This window comes from Heliangelus exortis, chromosome 9, assembly GCF_036169615.1.
Source record: "Heliangelus exortis chromosome 9, bHelExo1.hap1, whole genome shotgun sequence".
NCBI classification, from domain to species: Eukaryota; Metazoa; Chordata; class Aves; order Apodiformes; family Trochilidae; genus Heliangelus; species Heliangelus exortis.
In genome coordinates this window covers 22,227,522-22,242,844 of record NC_092430.1, presented here as the reverse complement: position 1 = coordinate 22,242,844, position 15,323 = coordinate 22,227,522, and the positions used below count along the sequence as shown (strand labels likewise).

Genomic DNA, 15,323 nt, shown 5'->3' with positions numbered 1-15,323 from the left:
GATCCCAAGCAGACACTCAGCATCTTCAGATGGTTGTGGCCAGGATGTGCCTTGGGACAAGAGCCAGCTGTAACACCCTGCTCTGGGTCAGACACCCAACCAGGCTGAATTGACTCATTTGCTCTTGGTCCCAGCCTGGCTGGGGTCTGGCACTCTGCAGGCATTTTCTGTGCCCATTGCCACCACACCCAACCCTGAGAAATATTCCCCAAGGGAAGCCTCAACACAGGGGGAAGACTCTCATGAAACCCTCTTGGATTTTAAGGAATCCATTTTTTGGGTTTTTTTATAAATCCTTTTTTTTTTTTTTTCAAGCAGGAGAATCACCACCAGCTCCAGGCTGGACATTGGTTTCATGCTGAGCCCTGATCCTCCAGCTTCAGAACCACCTATTTAGCAGCTGTTCCCAGTATCCCAGGCTGAGATCGACCATCCCATGGCTGGGACCTCTCTGCCTATGTTCCCCAGGCTCTGCTCCATGCAGCCAGTATCCCCTTACTGGAAAGATGCTTCTCCCATCACCCGTGCTGCTTTACAAGCTTCTGGAGAATTGATTTGAAACACAACCACTGGCAGATGTGGAGAAGTTTGCCCAACTCTTCCCCAGAGAAGGGGGAGTTTAAAGACTTTATGGCCAAACTTCAGCAGAGCTGCTCCAGCTCCTGAGAAGAAATACTCACATGGGGCTTCTGTTTCTCCTCACTCACTCAGGCTCCATATGTTAAAAACCAAGGTGTAAAAAACCAGAGCCTGATTTAAATATTGTATGGCCAAGCCCAGCAGCTAAGCCATCATGAGGTGTTGACTTGACAAATTTTCTGGGGTCGATACCTGCACAGCCTTTTATGTAAAACAAGCCAGCTTGTTTCTCTCTTCTTGCTGTTGCAGACCAATTTTAAACCTCCCAGAAGACTTTATTTGTAGGATGTGCTTATGGAAAAATAACATGTGCAGACAAAATAACTGCTTTTCAAGCTTGGTACTGAAGTCCAAATGAAACTAGTCAAAAGTATGAGATTTTTGGGCCCTAATAGGGCAAAATTCATAAAGAAAACAGATGTAGGAAAAGAGAGAGAATGAAAGAGTATCTGGTCTCCTTTATTCCACAGATTTCGATCCAAGAGAATAAAAAAGATTGAGCCGTGTCCCTCTTAAATATTATCCTCATATCTCTTCCACTTATACCATTTCATCCATGTGCTTTTTCCTGCTTCTTTCAAGCCCCAAAGATGATTTGCCTTGTTTGCTCCAAGAGCTATACTGGAAAATCAGTCAATTAGTCTCTTCTTGTACCAAAACATTGCTTGGATGCCATGATAGGGGCAGGAAAGAGAGATCTCCTTTTCCACCCCACCTCTTGAATCTGCTTATGCCCTTACACTGTTCGTTATCTCAGCTTTTATTGCTACATGTTTTAGAGGCCATTAAATTATCTAACCCCTAAAAATGAATATTGCAAACCGTGACATTTATCTCAGTCTCTGAAGGACACCTGAGTATTCTGTGAATTTTACTAGCAAAACTTGAATGAACAAGAGCCCTTCTCCCTGCCCTGCTGTTTGTAGTTTCCCAGTTTCCTCAATGCTTAATCTTCAGTTGCTGTGAAACCAGATGGTGAAACAATTAGATAAATCATGAGCATTGCTTACTTTGCCTCTTCTGCAAGTGCTAACCAATAAATCTCACAACTTTCTTGTCACAAACGTGATGGCGAACGCCAAATCCCAGTTCAGCAGCCAGACCCTTATTTCCTGGGCCCAGAGAAGACAGAAAATATCACATTTCTGCCTCATTCGACCCTTTCAATATCCCTGTCACACTTCATTGCTTTACAAGGCACCATTTCACTCTTGCAACAAAGATTACAGGGAATCTAACAGGTAAGGCCCCGAGCAAACACGGCGCGGAGTGGACCCGACCAGAAGGCACAAGGACTTCATGTCTTATCTGCTCCCCATCTCAGCATTTCTAACCACAAGGACTGCCCTGCTGACAGCCCTGCCTGTCCTCAGGCAATGAATCTGTAATAAGATATACACACACAACAAATAACAGAGGTGCTTTGCTGTGTTTGGGTTTTTTTGGTGGGTTTTTTTGCTGAAAAAATATATACCGAGGTAATTAAATTGCTAACATGATGGATGGCCTCATTTTATATTTGAATTCAAAGTGACTTTCTATAGCATATAAAAAAGTGACTTAGTACAAAAAAGGATAATGTTATAATTTACACTGAAACAGAAATATGGATATTTATCTGGAATTCTAAAGAATCAAATCTTGTTGCTCTTTTAGTGACAATTCACAGTGTTTGGATGTTTTACCCAAAAATGCTAGAATATTTTGGAGCATTATATAATTCAAAATCAAATTCTATCTCCTGTAGATAAGAAGTAGAGAAACTGAGAGTTTGCTCTGTGTTTCAGATTACTCAGAAAAATATGTACACTAACTCTGGGAAGGAATAGTAAGTAATAAACCTTAAACAAGCCCTGTACAATAATCACCTGTACTCAAAGCTGTGCAAACTCTCACTTATTTTTAGCTGTAGTGACCTAAGGAGACCTCAGGAATATGGTATCAGTATCACTGTCACAAAACCCCAGTGTAGGAAAAATGTCTGGTTTCCTCCTCCCCACCTTCTTCCCATTCTACAGGGGAAAATTAAAACCCACTGACCAAGGGCTAAAAAGATTTCAGAAGAGCTTCAGCACTTCCATGGAGCCATGAAACAAACTAAGGATTTGATGTCATGTTTGATGGTGATGTGAAGTTTGGGTAGCAATGCATTATAATCCAGAAGAACTGATTTTGCATTTCTTCTCTTTCTACGAGAAATTTGTGATCCACACCACAAGCTGCAGGAGCTTTTGGCCAGCAGCCATTGAAGTATTAAATGTAAAGGGCTTGTTGCATCAGCAGTTCTTTGCTGTGTGTTTTTAAAAATCCACTCTAAAAAACCCTATAAATCCAGGTATATATTTTCTCTCTTTTGCCTGACACTCATAGAGTTAACAGGCAAAACATTTCAATGAAACTTCCATACAAAAGAGCTAAGATGTGAAAAAACCCTCACTGTTAACATCTGTTCATCATTTCATTGTGTGGCCACACATTAGATAAACGTGCTTACTCATAAGAGCACAATACCTACCCATGACCTCAGCTCTGACATCAAACAAGCACATGGGGGAATTATTCCAGGCTTTTTGGCATCGGGGTGGTTGACTTTCCCAAAGGGAGTGGGGGGGGCAGCAGAAAACCTGTGCCTGACAAGTGGTGAAACCACAGGATTAGCAACCAATTTTTATCAATCCTTTGCCATTAGGTTCTTTACAATAGGAAAATGTGGGTGTGTAAATAGGTCCATCCCCTGAACTGAAGCAAACGTCATAATGAGCTGGTTAACTAACCTGTAATTACACTGTCACTTGTATTAACTCCATCACCTGCTAATAGAGTAAGTTAGAGTGGAAGCAGCCAATGTTGTTAGGAGGGTTATTTATTTTATGCCCTAATTAATCAGTACTGACACTGAACCACATCCTTCCTCCTTCCTCATTATTTAAATCACCCATTTATATGGATGAGCCTCTTTGCTTTGTGCATTTCATTAATGCCTTAACATGCTCCCCCGAGGAGAGCGGAGGGCTCTGTTCTGCTGAGGGAGTCACAGAAATGCCAGGAGGCTGCTCCTGCTTTCCCAACCTTTTTTCCTTAGGAAGGGCAGCAAGGAGGTCAATGGGATTGAGTCTTTGGGAACTCAGGGGTCTGGTCATTCACGCTGCCAGGGAAAAAACAACCTCCCTGTGTCAGCCCAATTTCTAGCATTAAATACTAGAGAAGATCTCTTTGGAGGAGGGCACCACTGCACAAGAAAAGCTTCACTTCAGGCACATGCTTAAGTGATTTCCCAAGCCTAGGTCCTGATCCTAAAATTGGAAATGACAGGTAGAAGTTCCCTTACCCCCTGACTGCCTGTCCTGAGGCTGGGAGTGAAACAGAGACACAAAAGCACTTGGTCTGCAGGATGGAGATTAAAGCAGGTTGGGGTTGGATTGAATACAAGGCAATTTGGGGTTACCTCTGCAATACTTCATAACACAAGAGCCAAAATAAAGCCTAAATCCAAGTATTTTTGATGGAATATTTGAAAGCCAATTTTTTTCCCAGTTCTTTCTTTCACATTCTTCTCTTTGTGGATTTTTTCTGCTGAACACAAGTGTCCCTATGCTGTTGCACACCACAGAGCTAGGGAAATTTTTTAAGTGACTACTACCATGTTTAAACTAAGCACACTTTAAAGGCTAATTTGCTGCAGGAACCCTCTCAGTGGTTGCCCCAGGGATGAGGATGCCTGGGTGAGGACAGTGGCAGCAGGGCAGTGCACAGGCCCTGCTCATGCTTCCTGTGCTGTGCTACCCTCCCTGGCACCACTACTGAAGAAATTTAACATTAAAAAAGCACCCAACACCTCTTCAGGTTGTTGCTCTGCTTGCTGCCTTCAACACAGAGTCCTGCCAGACTTTAGCCACCCCTGAAGTTGGGCTGAGCTCTGAATATACAAAACTCAGGGGATGGGGAGGAGGATGCACAGCCAGGGCTGGGAAAGGTGAAAGGCTGTAAAACAGGAGCACACCTGCACTGCCCAAATCCAGCTGAGCAAGAGGATGGAAGAAGGCTCAGTAGGTCTTGCACACCATGCACACTCACCCCACAGGACCAAAATCTGAAACCAGACCATCCAACACCCCCCATGTCCTCTCCAGGATGTCCAAGAGCCTCTGACTTCCATCCCAGGTACACCTCAAGACACACGTTTATTGGTCAAACTGGCTCTTGGCAGCTCTTTAAAAGCTGCTTTTTCTAAAGGAAGAGAAATGGCACAATTCTGTACATATTTTACTCAAGTAAAGCTCAAAAACAGCTTTGGTGAGCTTTCAGAGGACAAAAAATATTTGAACGATTAAATGCAAAGCTAACAAACACCTCCAGGAACTTGAAATTGCTACAAAGGGATTTGTAAAACTTCTAGAATTTTTAATCTGGAGTAAGCAGAGATGCTCTAGTTAAAAAAAAAAAAAGAGATTTTAAATTATATTATTAATTTGAATAAGATCCTTACTCTAGAGGAAACACCTACAATTTTACCAGTACAGCTTTCAGGCAGCAATCCCATGCCAAGGCAGATAGCTGCAAACCAACCTTTCCAAAATGAGGAAACACTCTCCAGTGCCACACTTAGAAACCAAAGGCTGTGTGCAGCTCCATTAATTTGTGGTTCAAGGCCAATTATTAAACCATCCAGGTTCCATCCAAACCTTTTTTTCTGATTCCCCAAAGATTGCCAAACCATGAACTAATTTTCACCACGAAAACTTTCTCATATTTAGCACATTTTTGGAGACTGCAGCAGAGAGCCAGGGGCACTTGAAACCTCAGGGCACAAACTGGTCAAAAGTTGCCAAGTGCACATTGTTCAATGAAACCTGGTGAGTCCAAACCCATTTAAACCAAACCAAACTGGACAACTTTTCCAAGGTCTTAATACCCAAAGCAATGTGAGGGTGTGGTTTGGGGCTGTTGCCCACACCATGAAGCATTCCTCAGACAGCTTGTAGCTACAGAAGGTATTTACACACCATAGATTTTGGCCAAACTTCTTCCCCAGGAAATTTACCTTTTGTTTGGGTTTTTTTGTTTTGAGGAAGCTCCCAGTTATTACATGTGTATTACTGAAAAGATGATGAGCCCTTAAGTGGGTGCCATGATGTTGATCCTTCCTGGCCAAAGCCCAAGGGCTTGCTTTGAAGTCTGCCATCACACTATAGGTATAAAAGTCTTTTTTTTTTTTCAGCCAAATTACTCTGAGCAGCTGAGGTGTATTGCTACTACAACACAGAAAATCTGCATACATGAATGTCCACTTAAACCAGCTGACAAGGCAAGCTTTTAGGGTCTGATATCTTGGCAGTAGAGCACAAGTCAGACTCCTGGACCAGCCAAGTGCCCTGTCCTGTCCTCTCCATGTTTAAGTCAACAGCCATGGTCCCCATGGCTCAGTGCTGACAAGCATGAGAATGGCCAAAGAAATGCACATTAATTATCATTACTATGTTATTGTATAACAGGCTGTGATTCTGTACTTTATCTCCTGGACCATTATCTCCTGCCATGTGATCTAAGTGTTGATACTGCTAATGTAAAGGAACACAGAACAGTAGTCATTTATCCTGCAAAAGACCTCGTGCTTTTCTTGTTCTATCAATCATTAAACAAGTAATGTCTTTTGTGTTATTGCCTTGACATTCATTAACACTCACGTCACAGGAAATCTTTGCAATTAAAACCCTTATTGACGATCTGTGTTGTTTTTCATTGGCGTGTAACAAGCAAGATAATAAAAAATGGAAACAATGGTGTTATCATAGAGAACTGAGGAGGTTTTTCCTTTTGCTTTTTGAACCTCAACTATTTTAATGTTGCTGCTCTCTCTTTTTTTTATTATTATTTTTAATTTGAACATGGACTTGAAGGCTCTGAATGCTGGCACACCACTTTTTATCAGCCCCGAACATCTGAACACCCCTTTGACATTAATCCTGTGGGACCAGCTTTAGTGGAAACACTCAGTCTTGGAAAAGTCAGGCTATATGAGGACAAGATGAATGTTTCTCTCTTTATGCTCTTCTGCCCCTTGGAGATGTGTAACAGCCACATGTGACACAAGAACCCCTGTCCAAAGCCTGCATAGGGCTGCTTTCCATGTTCTTAGTGGTTGCTGAAGCCCCAGGAGGAGACACACAGGACAGGGATGGAGAGGGACCCTACAGCTGACCAACACCTTGAGTCTTGTGAGAAGCAAAGTGGTGGGGACCCCCTTGAACAAGGCTTATGGTCAGTTTATCCATGCCTTATGCTGTGTCTGAAACACCCTCCTCTATTTACACCTACATGGAATCTCACAAATTTAGCCTGGTTAATATGGATGCTATCTCCTTTTGGGAAGGGCCAAGAGCTTCCAACCTCAGGGCTGACCACTGGGATGCATCTGTGCATTTTCTTCTTGCAGATTAGGCTGGATTTTTCCTGTGCTGGGTGAATGATCCATGTCACCCTTCACTGTGGGACAAAGCACAACCCCATGAAAGTGCTCACAGGAGGATGCTGGTGTCTGACTGTTCTCTGGAGTTGAGTCTGCTTCTTGCAAACCCAGACTCCTGTCTGACTCAGGCCAAGCTGTCTGAAAGGTGCCTTCTGGAAGATAATAAGCACAACCTCAATTCCCACAGCCTCTGACATAATTGAAAAATTAGACCATTAGGCTCTTACATTCTTACAGGCTGTTTTAATTGCAGTCCATATATCTTGAGCATATTTACTGATGGCTCCATGAACACAGAGATAGCTGAGAAGTGAGTGCAATTCTGAAACCTTGCTACAGAAAATAAAATTAAATCATTCTCATCCTTTCCTTACTTTTATATTGCAGTGTTGGAATCTTCAATGCAAGGACCAGAAGGGACCAATATAATAATTTCACCTGGCATTATTATTATTAACATAATGCAATTTTTGCATTTCTGTTTAGTACTTTGAATTTACACCATCATAAGAGAAAGAATCAGAGCCATTCACTTCAGAGGCATCAAACCCATGAAGGATGCCTGAAATAAGCTCCTGCATACATCCAGATCTCTTGACAATTAACAAAAGTCAAAATGACATTCTGAAAGCAAGCCTATGGAAAGTTGTGTATTTTCAACTCTCAGACATGGTATCCTCTCTTTGAAGCCTAAAACTGTACTTATGATCAGCCAGGGCACTGAGGAGCACACAGCATACTTGCCACAGTAGCAGACTGCCTTTTGTTGTGCACCACAGTAGTTAAATAGATTTCTATCTTTTCCTTTTTCTGGTAATTTAAGCATCAGGAGGGTTGATACCCAACCTGGACTGCCTATGGCTTTTCTTGTGACATCAGCAGTAATGATCTCTGAAGGAATCACATTTATAAAAACATCCAAAAAAAAAAAAAAGTAACAAAACACATCAAGTATACTGCTCTGAAATGTAAATGGAAAAAATATTGATTTAATATGTTGCAGGTATTTGCATTATTCATGGTTTATGCCACTGATTAAATTCTCATGCCTTGTAATTAATAAAATCAAGTGATAAAATTAACAATAATTTTACACTCAAAATAAGCTATTTTTACCTTTGGTATTTCACCTTTGCTCATTGAGCCTAGTAACAGAATAAAGTTTGCAGAACTGAGACCAACACCAGCATTCAGTAGATAAATCCAACAGCAAACCCTGCTCCCCTTGGTGCCTCCAGAGTCTGTGCAGACCAGAATGCCACCATTTTTAACACAATCATTCAAGGCCATCTAAGCTTTTTCAAGGCAAACCAGCATTATACTATTGAAATCTAAAACAGGTCTCAGGAGATATTCTTACCACAAAATAATCTCCTTGAGGAATCTTGCATGAGGTAAAAAGTAGAAATTCATACAGAAAAGTGTTCAGCAGCTCCCACTGCCAGTGGGGGGCTGGGTTTATATTCAGAATGCAGCTGATGCAGGGAAGATCCTTCTCCTGAGGAATGGATGTTCCCCACCACACCAGGAGACAGCAGCTTTTTCAGGGTTGGAGTAACTGTGACATAGCACAGTTATTACAGAGCCATTGCTTCTGCCTCCCATCTCTTCCTTCAGCCTGGTGACAGTGACTCCCCAAAGCACTGCTCTTCCTACCCTGGTCTTGTAAAGCTTGTCTGACCTCAGTTTCATACCCAGGTACAAGTGTAGCAGGGATATGAAACCACCTTCTGAGGGCTCCAGGCACCCTTATGCCTGCTGGGAGAGTTTCACATACCATGAAAGTTGTTTCATCTTAAACCACTGCAAATTTATGGCCATGGTAAACTCATACCACTGAACAAAGCACTGCCATTGTCTAATCTCCTTGAAAAGGAGAGTTTGGCTGTTAAACCCCAGTGAAAACCACAAAGACAGGGCTCAAAGAGCCTGTTCTGTCTTCTGGCTGTGCCATTGCTCCACACACCACCTACCTCAAGACTTTTTATCTCTCAGCTCATCAGTTTGCCATAAGTAATGGAAAGGGCACGTTGGCCAGACATGAGAGACCTCAGGTATTTGGGCATTGAAGGGATGAGCCTTGGGGACAGGAATATTGTGAGGGGAATGTAGAACACAAACAGGGATGAGATAAGAGATAGCTGATTCACACAGATTGTGTCTTTTGTGCCCAATATATGGGTGGCTAAGAGGTCACTGTGCAGGAATTACAAGTAATACAAGAGAGCACGAGGAAGCAATATTTTAACTTGAAAGGACTTGTAGAGGGATGAGAGAGATTTGCATAAAACCAACAGAGAGCGGATGGGAATGCACAAGCCTGCTGGTATCAAACAGATGCCAAAGGAAAATTACAGAACAAGGAAGTTATTGTAAACAGCACTTGGATATCCCCACTCCATCTGAAATCAAGGAAACCTCTAAATCCACCAGAACAATCACCTGAAGGGTTTAGCAAAAGGCCCCCCGTTTCTGCTTGAAAAATATCACATTACAGTGACCAAAAAGGCTTATGATGTTTTCCCACCTTTAATTCCTTTAAAAGGTAAAATGCCTATAATAAATGCAAAAAATATAAGTTGAGGATAAAGGCAAAAATGCAAAGGTTACTGCTGTATGAATGTGTTATCTACTATTTATCTTTAACACTGTTTTGCAAATATGAAAAAGGCAGCCTATGCCAGAAGTATCTTTTCTGACAGCAAATATTGGGAGAAGTTTGTCGTTAGGCATTCAGCACACCTTTTTTTTAAAAAACAAACAAAAAAAGTACTTTAAATATAAAAAATTGGCTCCGGATTCAAAGCCTGCAAAAAAATAAATGTTATGATGGTAACTATCAATATTCTAGAATTACAAGACGACCAAGATGTTTTCAGAGGCATGTGACATAAATAATGGTAAAAGGCAGAGAAATCCATAGGCAGGAGGGTGACAGAAGCTTAGGCAGAGGTGTGAAAATAGTTTGTAGTTTATCAAAAAGAGGCAACAGCTCTGCAACTTTGCCAACCAACCTGCAGCTGCCCAGCTCTGCACTTCACTTTGATCAAACCCTTGTGCCAAGGTGGTTCTGTGCAGCTCCCATCCCTCCAGTGCCACAGGAGGGATGGAGGTGTGTGAGTTTACTAAAAGGAGGAGAAACGTGCAAGTCACTCCCTCTTCTGCAATGCCAGACTAATTTTATTCTGTCTATACTCCAGAGGAATCAAATGCTTGATGGATGGAGCCTAAGAAAATCCCAATTCAGGCAGAGAATTGTAACACAATAACCCATGAGTAATTTGTTATATAGTGACTGGGTGCCAGGAGGTGCTGGAAGGAGAAAATGAAGCAAAAGTCAGTAATCTGCTCAAAGACAGCCAACATTCCTGCTAGGGCTGAGGAGCCTTTTTAACCACATCCATGTGACAGTGTCACACGGACAGACCTCTGCTCCCATGGTCCCCAGCAAGGAAGGGAGGGCTGTGAAGTTCTGGGCCTTGAGATATCCATGCTATTTTCCCAGTAATCCAGAACTATGAAATAAAAATGAAAAAAAAGAAGAGAACAGAGATGACTGTGGTGGATTCAGGTGAGAAAAGAAAAGATCTGGTGCTAGTGTGACGTGAGAACTGATTTCTGAGGAACATTCCTCTATCCTTCCTTCCCCTCCCCTTCCTGCCATGATTATACACCTAAATTAGAGTGAAACCAAAACCTTTTAATACTGACGTGGGAAGCCAAGACATCACTTGACAGTGCTGAGTTTCAGCCTGGCTGGACACAAAGGATGAACATACCCAAACTCCAGAATCACATTTCTGCTGGATGCCACTCCAGTGGTGACACACGTTAATGGCTCTCTGAAGCACAGATACCAAACCATTGCTTTGATTTCTCACTCTGAGCCCCTGCCAGGAATGAGTTTAGAGAAACAGTGACTCAGGGTAACATGAACTGTCACAAGATCTCACCCAAGAGGATATGAGATAGCTCAAGGACAGTGGCACGCAGCCTGTCCCTGCAGCACACCTCTTCCCATGGCCAGATGAAGGCACAGATAATGCAACCAGATGAATAGACAATTGGATTCAAGTCCTATGAATCACAGGAATCCTTTCATCCTCCTTCCTAACCAACTCTGCTTCACTACCAATAAAATTTCATCAGTTTTTCAGTCCTGACTCTCCTCCCAGTAACCATCTCCCTGAATTTCTTCCTTGCTTCCCCCTGGCTGCTGCAGTCAGAGCCCTCATTGCTGTGCCCACAAGATCCACACCACTGGTGGCACCTGAATCTCCAAAGCTGGGAACTAATTGGAGATAAAAACTCTCCTAGAGATCAAACTATAGTTTTTCTGCAGTCTATGAAAACAGCCTTTAGAAGGGCTTTTTCCCACACACCCTTCCAAATATTTCTACCCAAAAAGAATGTGTTTTTTCTAATTAAACCCAAGAATTTTCTTACCTGCAGAGCTGAACACCTCTGTTCTGGAAAGCCAACTGGAGTTGTGCAACCAGGGCTAAAGGCATCAGATCCACATGTGGAGCAGAGAGCAGGGTGAGCTTCAGCTCCATGCATCAACTTCACAATGGAAACAGGTTAAAAAAAACCCCAAATCCTTATGATGATAGAAAATACCAGCAGCTCCTTAAACAATATTGTAAGGGACCTTGCTGGGTGAAGAGCAGCTTGGGAGCAATGTTTATGACAGACCTATAAACTCATGAACAAACTAAAAGGGTTTACAAGGGTATTTGTCCCAAGCCAAACCTACTGAGCAGCAGATGATTCTCCCAGGGTCAGGAACAAATACTCAGCACTGTACTTGTGGAAGAGGGTTTAGTGTAATTTCTTGCCCTACCCATTGGAATAAATAAAAAAAAAAAAGCTATCCTTTCAGTTATGGCAGTAAGTGCCCAGGAAGACTGTTCCTTATCTCTCCAGTGCTTCACCTGGCTCTTTTTATAGACCTTTTGTTCTTGTTTCAACTCACCTGTTACAAGAGGGATTTTTTCTTTTTTCCCCTCATTTTAATGACCCAACACTTTCAACTCCGGATTTTAATTCTATCTCAGGCATCTAAATTCAAAACCTCCAGCCAAGCTCAATAAACTTGAATTCATAATTTAAGCTAGGGGTGGCTTTTTTTTTTTTTTTTTTTTAAACCCCTGATGTTCCTAGTCCATGTTATCTGACGTTTATCCCTGGTACACATGGATGAAAACTTCAACTACTAACCCGAGACCAAAGACTTGCATTTGAGGGTTTGGCTTTTACCTGGATGCCCAAACACCATCAGCAGGAACAGTTCCAAAAAATTCTGCCCTGTGCATGTAACTGAAAAATAACTTTTAGTGCAGAGATGTTCAGTTGTGTGCTGTTAAGTGGTGATCCGTGAACTCTTGTAAATATAAGTAGTTTTTATTACCAGGTGCAAATGAAGAAAATATTAAAGGTAAGATGTCGCAAGGAATAGAGATGTGTCTGCATGTGCTGCTGAAGGTGTTGGCATCAGTGTCCCCTGGTCTAAAACAAAGTGTCCCAAGGACACTGCATTACTTCCCCAGGGGCTGACCTGAGGGGATGGAAAAGTTCTCTACAAGCCAATAGCAATGAAATCAGGAAGGAGTTACCTAACAGAGGGCCAGAAAAAATGCTTGGAGCTCCTAAAATTATAGAAAATAATACAGGGCAACATAAAAGAAACAAGAAATAACCTTTCTATTAATTTTTAAACTTTTGCACAGATATTATATTGGTCTCATTAAATCCCAGAGGATCACTGAAAGCCCTTTTCCAAACAGACAGTATCATGGCATCACCATCTGGTATTTAATTCACAGGGACTTTTATCTGGATGTGCATAGAAAGCCAAGGAACACACTAGAGCTGTTCCAAGCACACCAACTAGGCAAAGTTTACTGCCTACAGGCCAGGAGGAAACACATCAACACCCAAAGAATGCCCCTGTTTTAGTGTTCACATGTTATGTTTTTTCACTGAGCAGCTCCTGCAATCCCATCCCACTAATCCAGGCTGGCTGGTAGATGCAGAAAGACACTTTCCCTTTAGATCACAAAAGGAAACATTAATCAAGGAAAAGATGGGAAATTATGACACCTAGCTGCTAAAGTTTAGCCCCAGTGGCCATGTCAGAGCTGATCCCAGGGTGCAGGGGACTATCCATCAAATGACCTATCATAACACCCATTAAAATGTCTGGGTTAATCAGGACAGTAGCCAAGAACAATATTTTTCTGCTGACTTTCGTAACAGCAGGTACAGAAGTTATCCCCTTGAAACACTGCTCTGCAACATGCAAGACAAAAACTGATTGACTAAACAAGATTCCACGTAGGGTATAAACCAAATTACACCATCTCCTCACTGCCCTCCCAAATCCAGGACCAAGGATGTTTTGGGTGAAGGAGAAAGGGTATTGGATCTGCAGAATTTTAGGTGTGGGCTGGAAAATGCAGTGAAACCTGAGCTTAACTTCTGCGTTGGTGAAAAATGCAGTGAAACCTGAGCTTAACTTCTGTGTTGCTACCTGTGATCACATCAACACTGAAAGTGAGTCTGAAGGTTACTGTGCCACTGCCTGATAGTGAAGTGGGATGGGCTGCAAGCATGGTTATGATTACTCTGCAAAGTACTGCAGTGGGGCTGGGGAAGAGTATCTTTATGAGGCTGTTATAAATTGCACCACAATAGTCCTTAGAAAAACACCAGTGTGACTTTGTGCTCTGCCTGTCTCAAACTTGGCACAAGGAAATGATAAAAGGGTTTTATTGCTACCAGTAAAGACACTTCCCATCTGTGAGATTGCTTCCTCCTGAGGATCTCTGAGCCAGTTCTCCCAGGCCTGGTGATTAGGGAGTTGCTCAAGAGGGCAGGTGGTTCTCCTCAGCACCACAAGCCAGGAGAGGAGACAGAGCTGAGCTGCCTGACTGGGGCACACTCGAGGTGTCATTAATCAGGGGCACAGAAATCAGGTCCCAGCCCTGGGTGTTAATCAGAGCTCTGCACTTTTCCCCATTTCTCCCCAGTCCTGGGCCAGGGGCTCCTCCTCCCTATCCCCCCCACATGTATTAGGTGGGTTCCCAGTGTACATCAAGTGGAGCCCTGCCTGTTGGGGGGCATTTTCTGGGGAAAAATGAAGGGTTTTCTTTTCAGGGCCAGCAGTTTCCAGGGGTGTGGGCAACACTGCTGTGGAGGAGGGAGATGAGACTGGTGTCACTGTCCCAGAGCTGGCACCATCCAGCTGGCTCAGCATCCAGCATGGTCCTAAAGGAAGAGATTTTAGAAGTATTTTTCTGGAGGGAAGCCTGATAGTTTGGAGGAACACTGTACCTGTGGCAACAGTGCAGGCCAATGGGGACCATTGAGGGTGAGCCTGGGCTCAGTGCTGAACTCTATGGCTAGGGCAGGTTTTCAAGGAACATACTGAAAAGTTTCCTCAGAGTAAGGCTAAAAGTTTCCTGTTTGAGTGCACCACAGTTATAACAAGCACCTGACTGATCAGGATGTTTCTTCTGTCAATGTGTGAACCAATTTATGATCTATAGAAGTCACAACTACAAATACACATAATTTATTCTAACGAAAAAAAATTAAAAAATCCCTTTATCAATGATGATTGTCACAGTTATATGTATTACTATTGCTCTTGGTTTGGAATGGTTGGGTGGAAAGGATCATTACAGAACAACATGGTTATAGACAGAGATGTGCACCAGCAAAATTTGTCAGAGGGACATTATGGCCAGCACTGTCAGTGCAAGCAAGTTTCCCAGCTTTACCCCAGGAAAGTAAAAAAAAATATCTTTGTCAGGCAAATGATGGATGTTTATAACATTATACAATGAAAGAAGAGCTCAGGATATGTATACAATGGCTTCAGTTCAAAAGAGTCTGCAGCAACAAGCTCAATAATGGAACTTTTAAGTTATATATATGTAAACCAACTGGAAAGCTGAGAAACCTTCCATCTTCAATGGATAAACTGTTTACCTAAACAGAAAGAAACACCATTAATTCTCATGAATGACAATGCAGAGATGCACAGACTGATAATCCAGGACAAATCTGCTGGAGGTCAAAAGCACGTGGTTGCAGAGCTCTGCTGGCCCAGACACAACTGCACAAGCAGCTTGGGCCAATTCCTGCTCTTTCCGAGCCCAGCTCTAAGAACAAAAACCCAGCCTAATCCCCAGGTTTGTGATTTCTGTTTGCA

The 15,323-nt window shown here is 42.5% G+C and overlaps 1 protein-coding gene across 9 annotated transcripts in view; it reads right to left on the bottom strand.

The window, feature by feature from the left end:
* Nucleotides 1-15,323, bottom strand: part of MECOM (MDS1 and EVI1 complex locus) — a 344,893-nt gene that overhangs the window by 128,746 nt on the left and 200,824 nt on the right. Inside the window, exon 1 of one of the 9 annotated variants that reach the window (XM_071752709.1) lies at nucleotides 11,552-11,870. The exons of the other annotated variants lie outside the window; for them this stretch is intronic. Coding sequence (XP_071608810.1) covers nucleotides 11,552-11,665 — 114 coding nt within the window. The 5' untranslated portion in view covers nucleotides 11,666-11,870. Of the gene's footprint in view, nucleotides 1-11,551; nucleotides 11,871-15,323 lie in introns of those variants that run through there. 9 annotated transcript variants of the gene reach the window in all.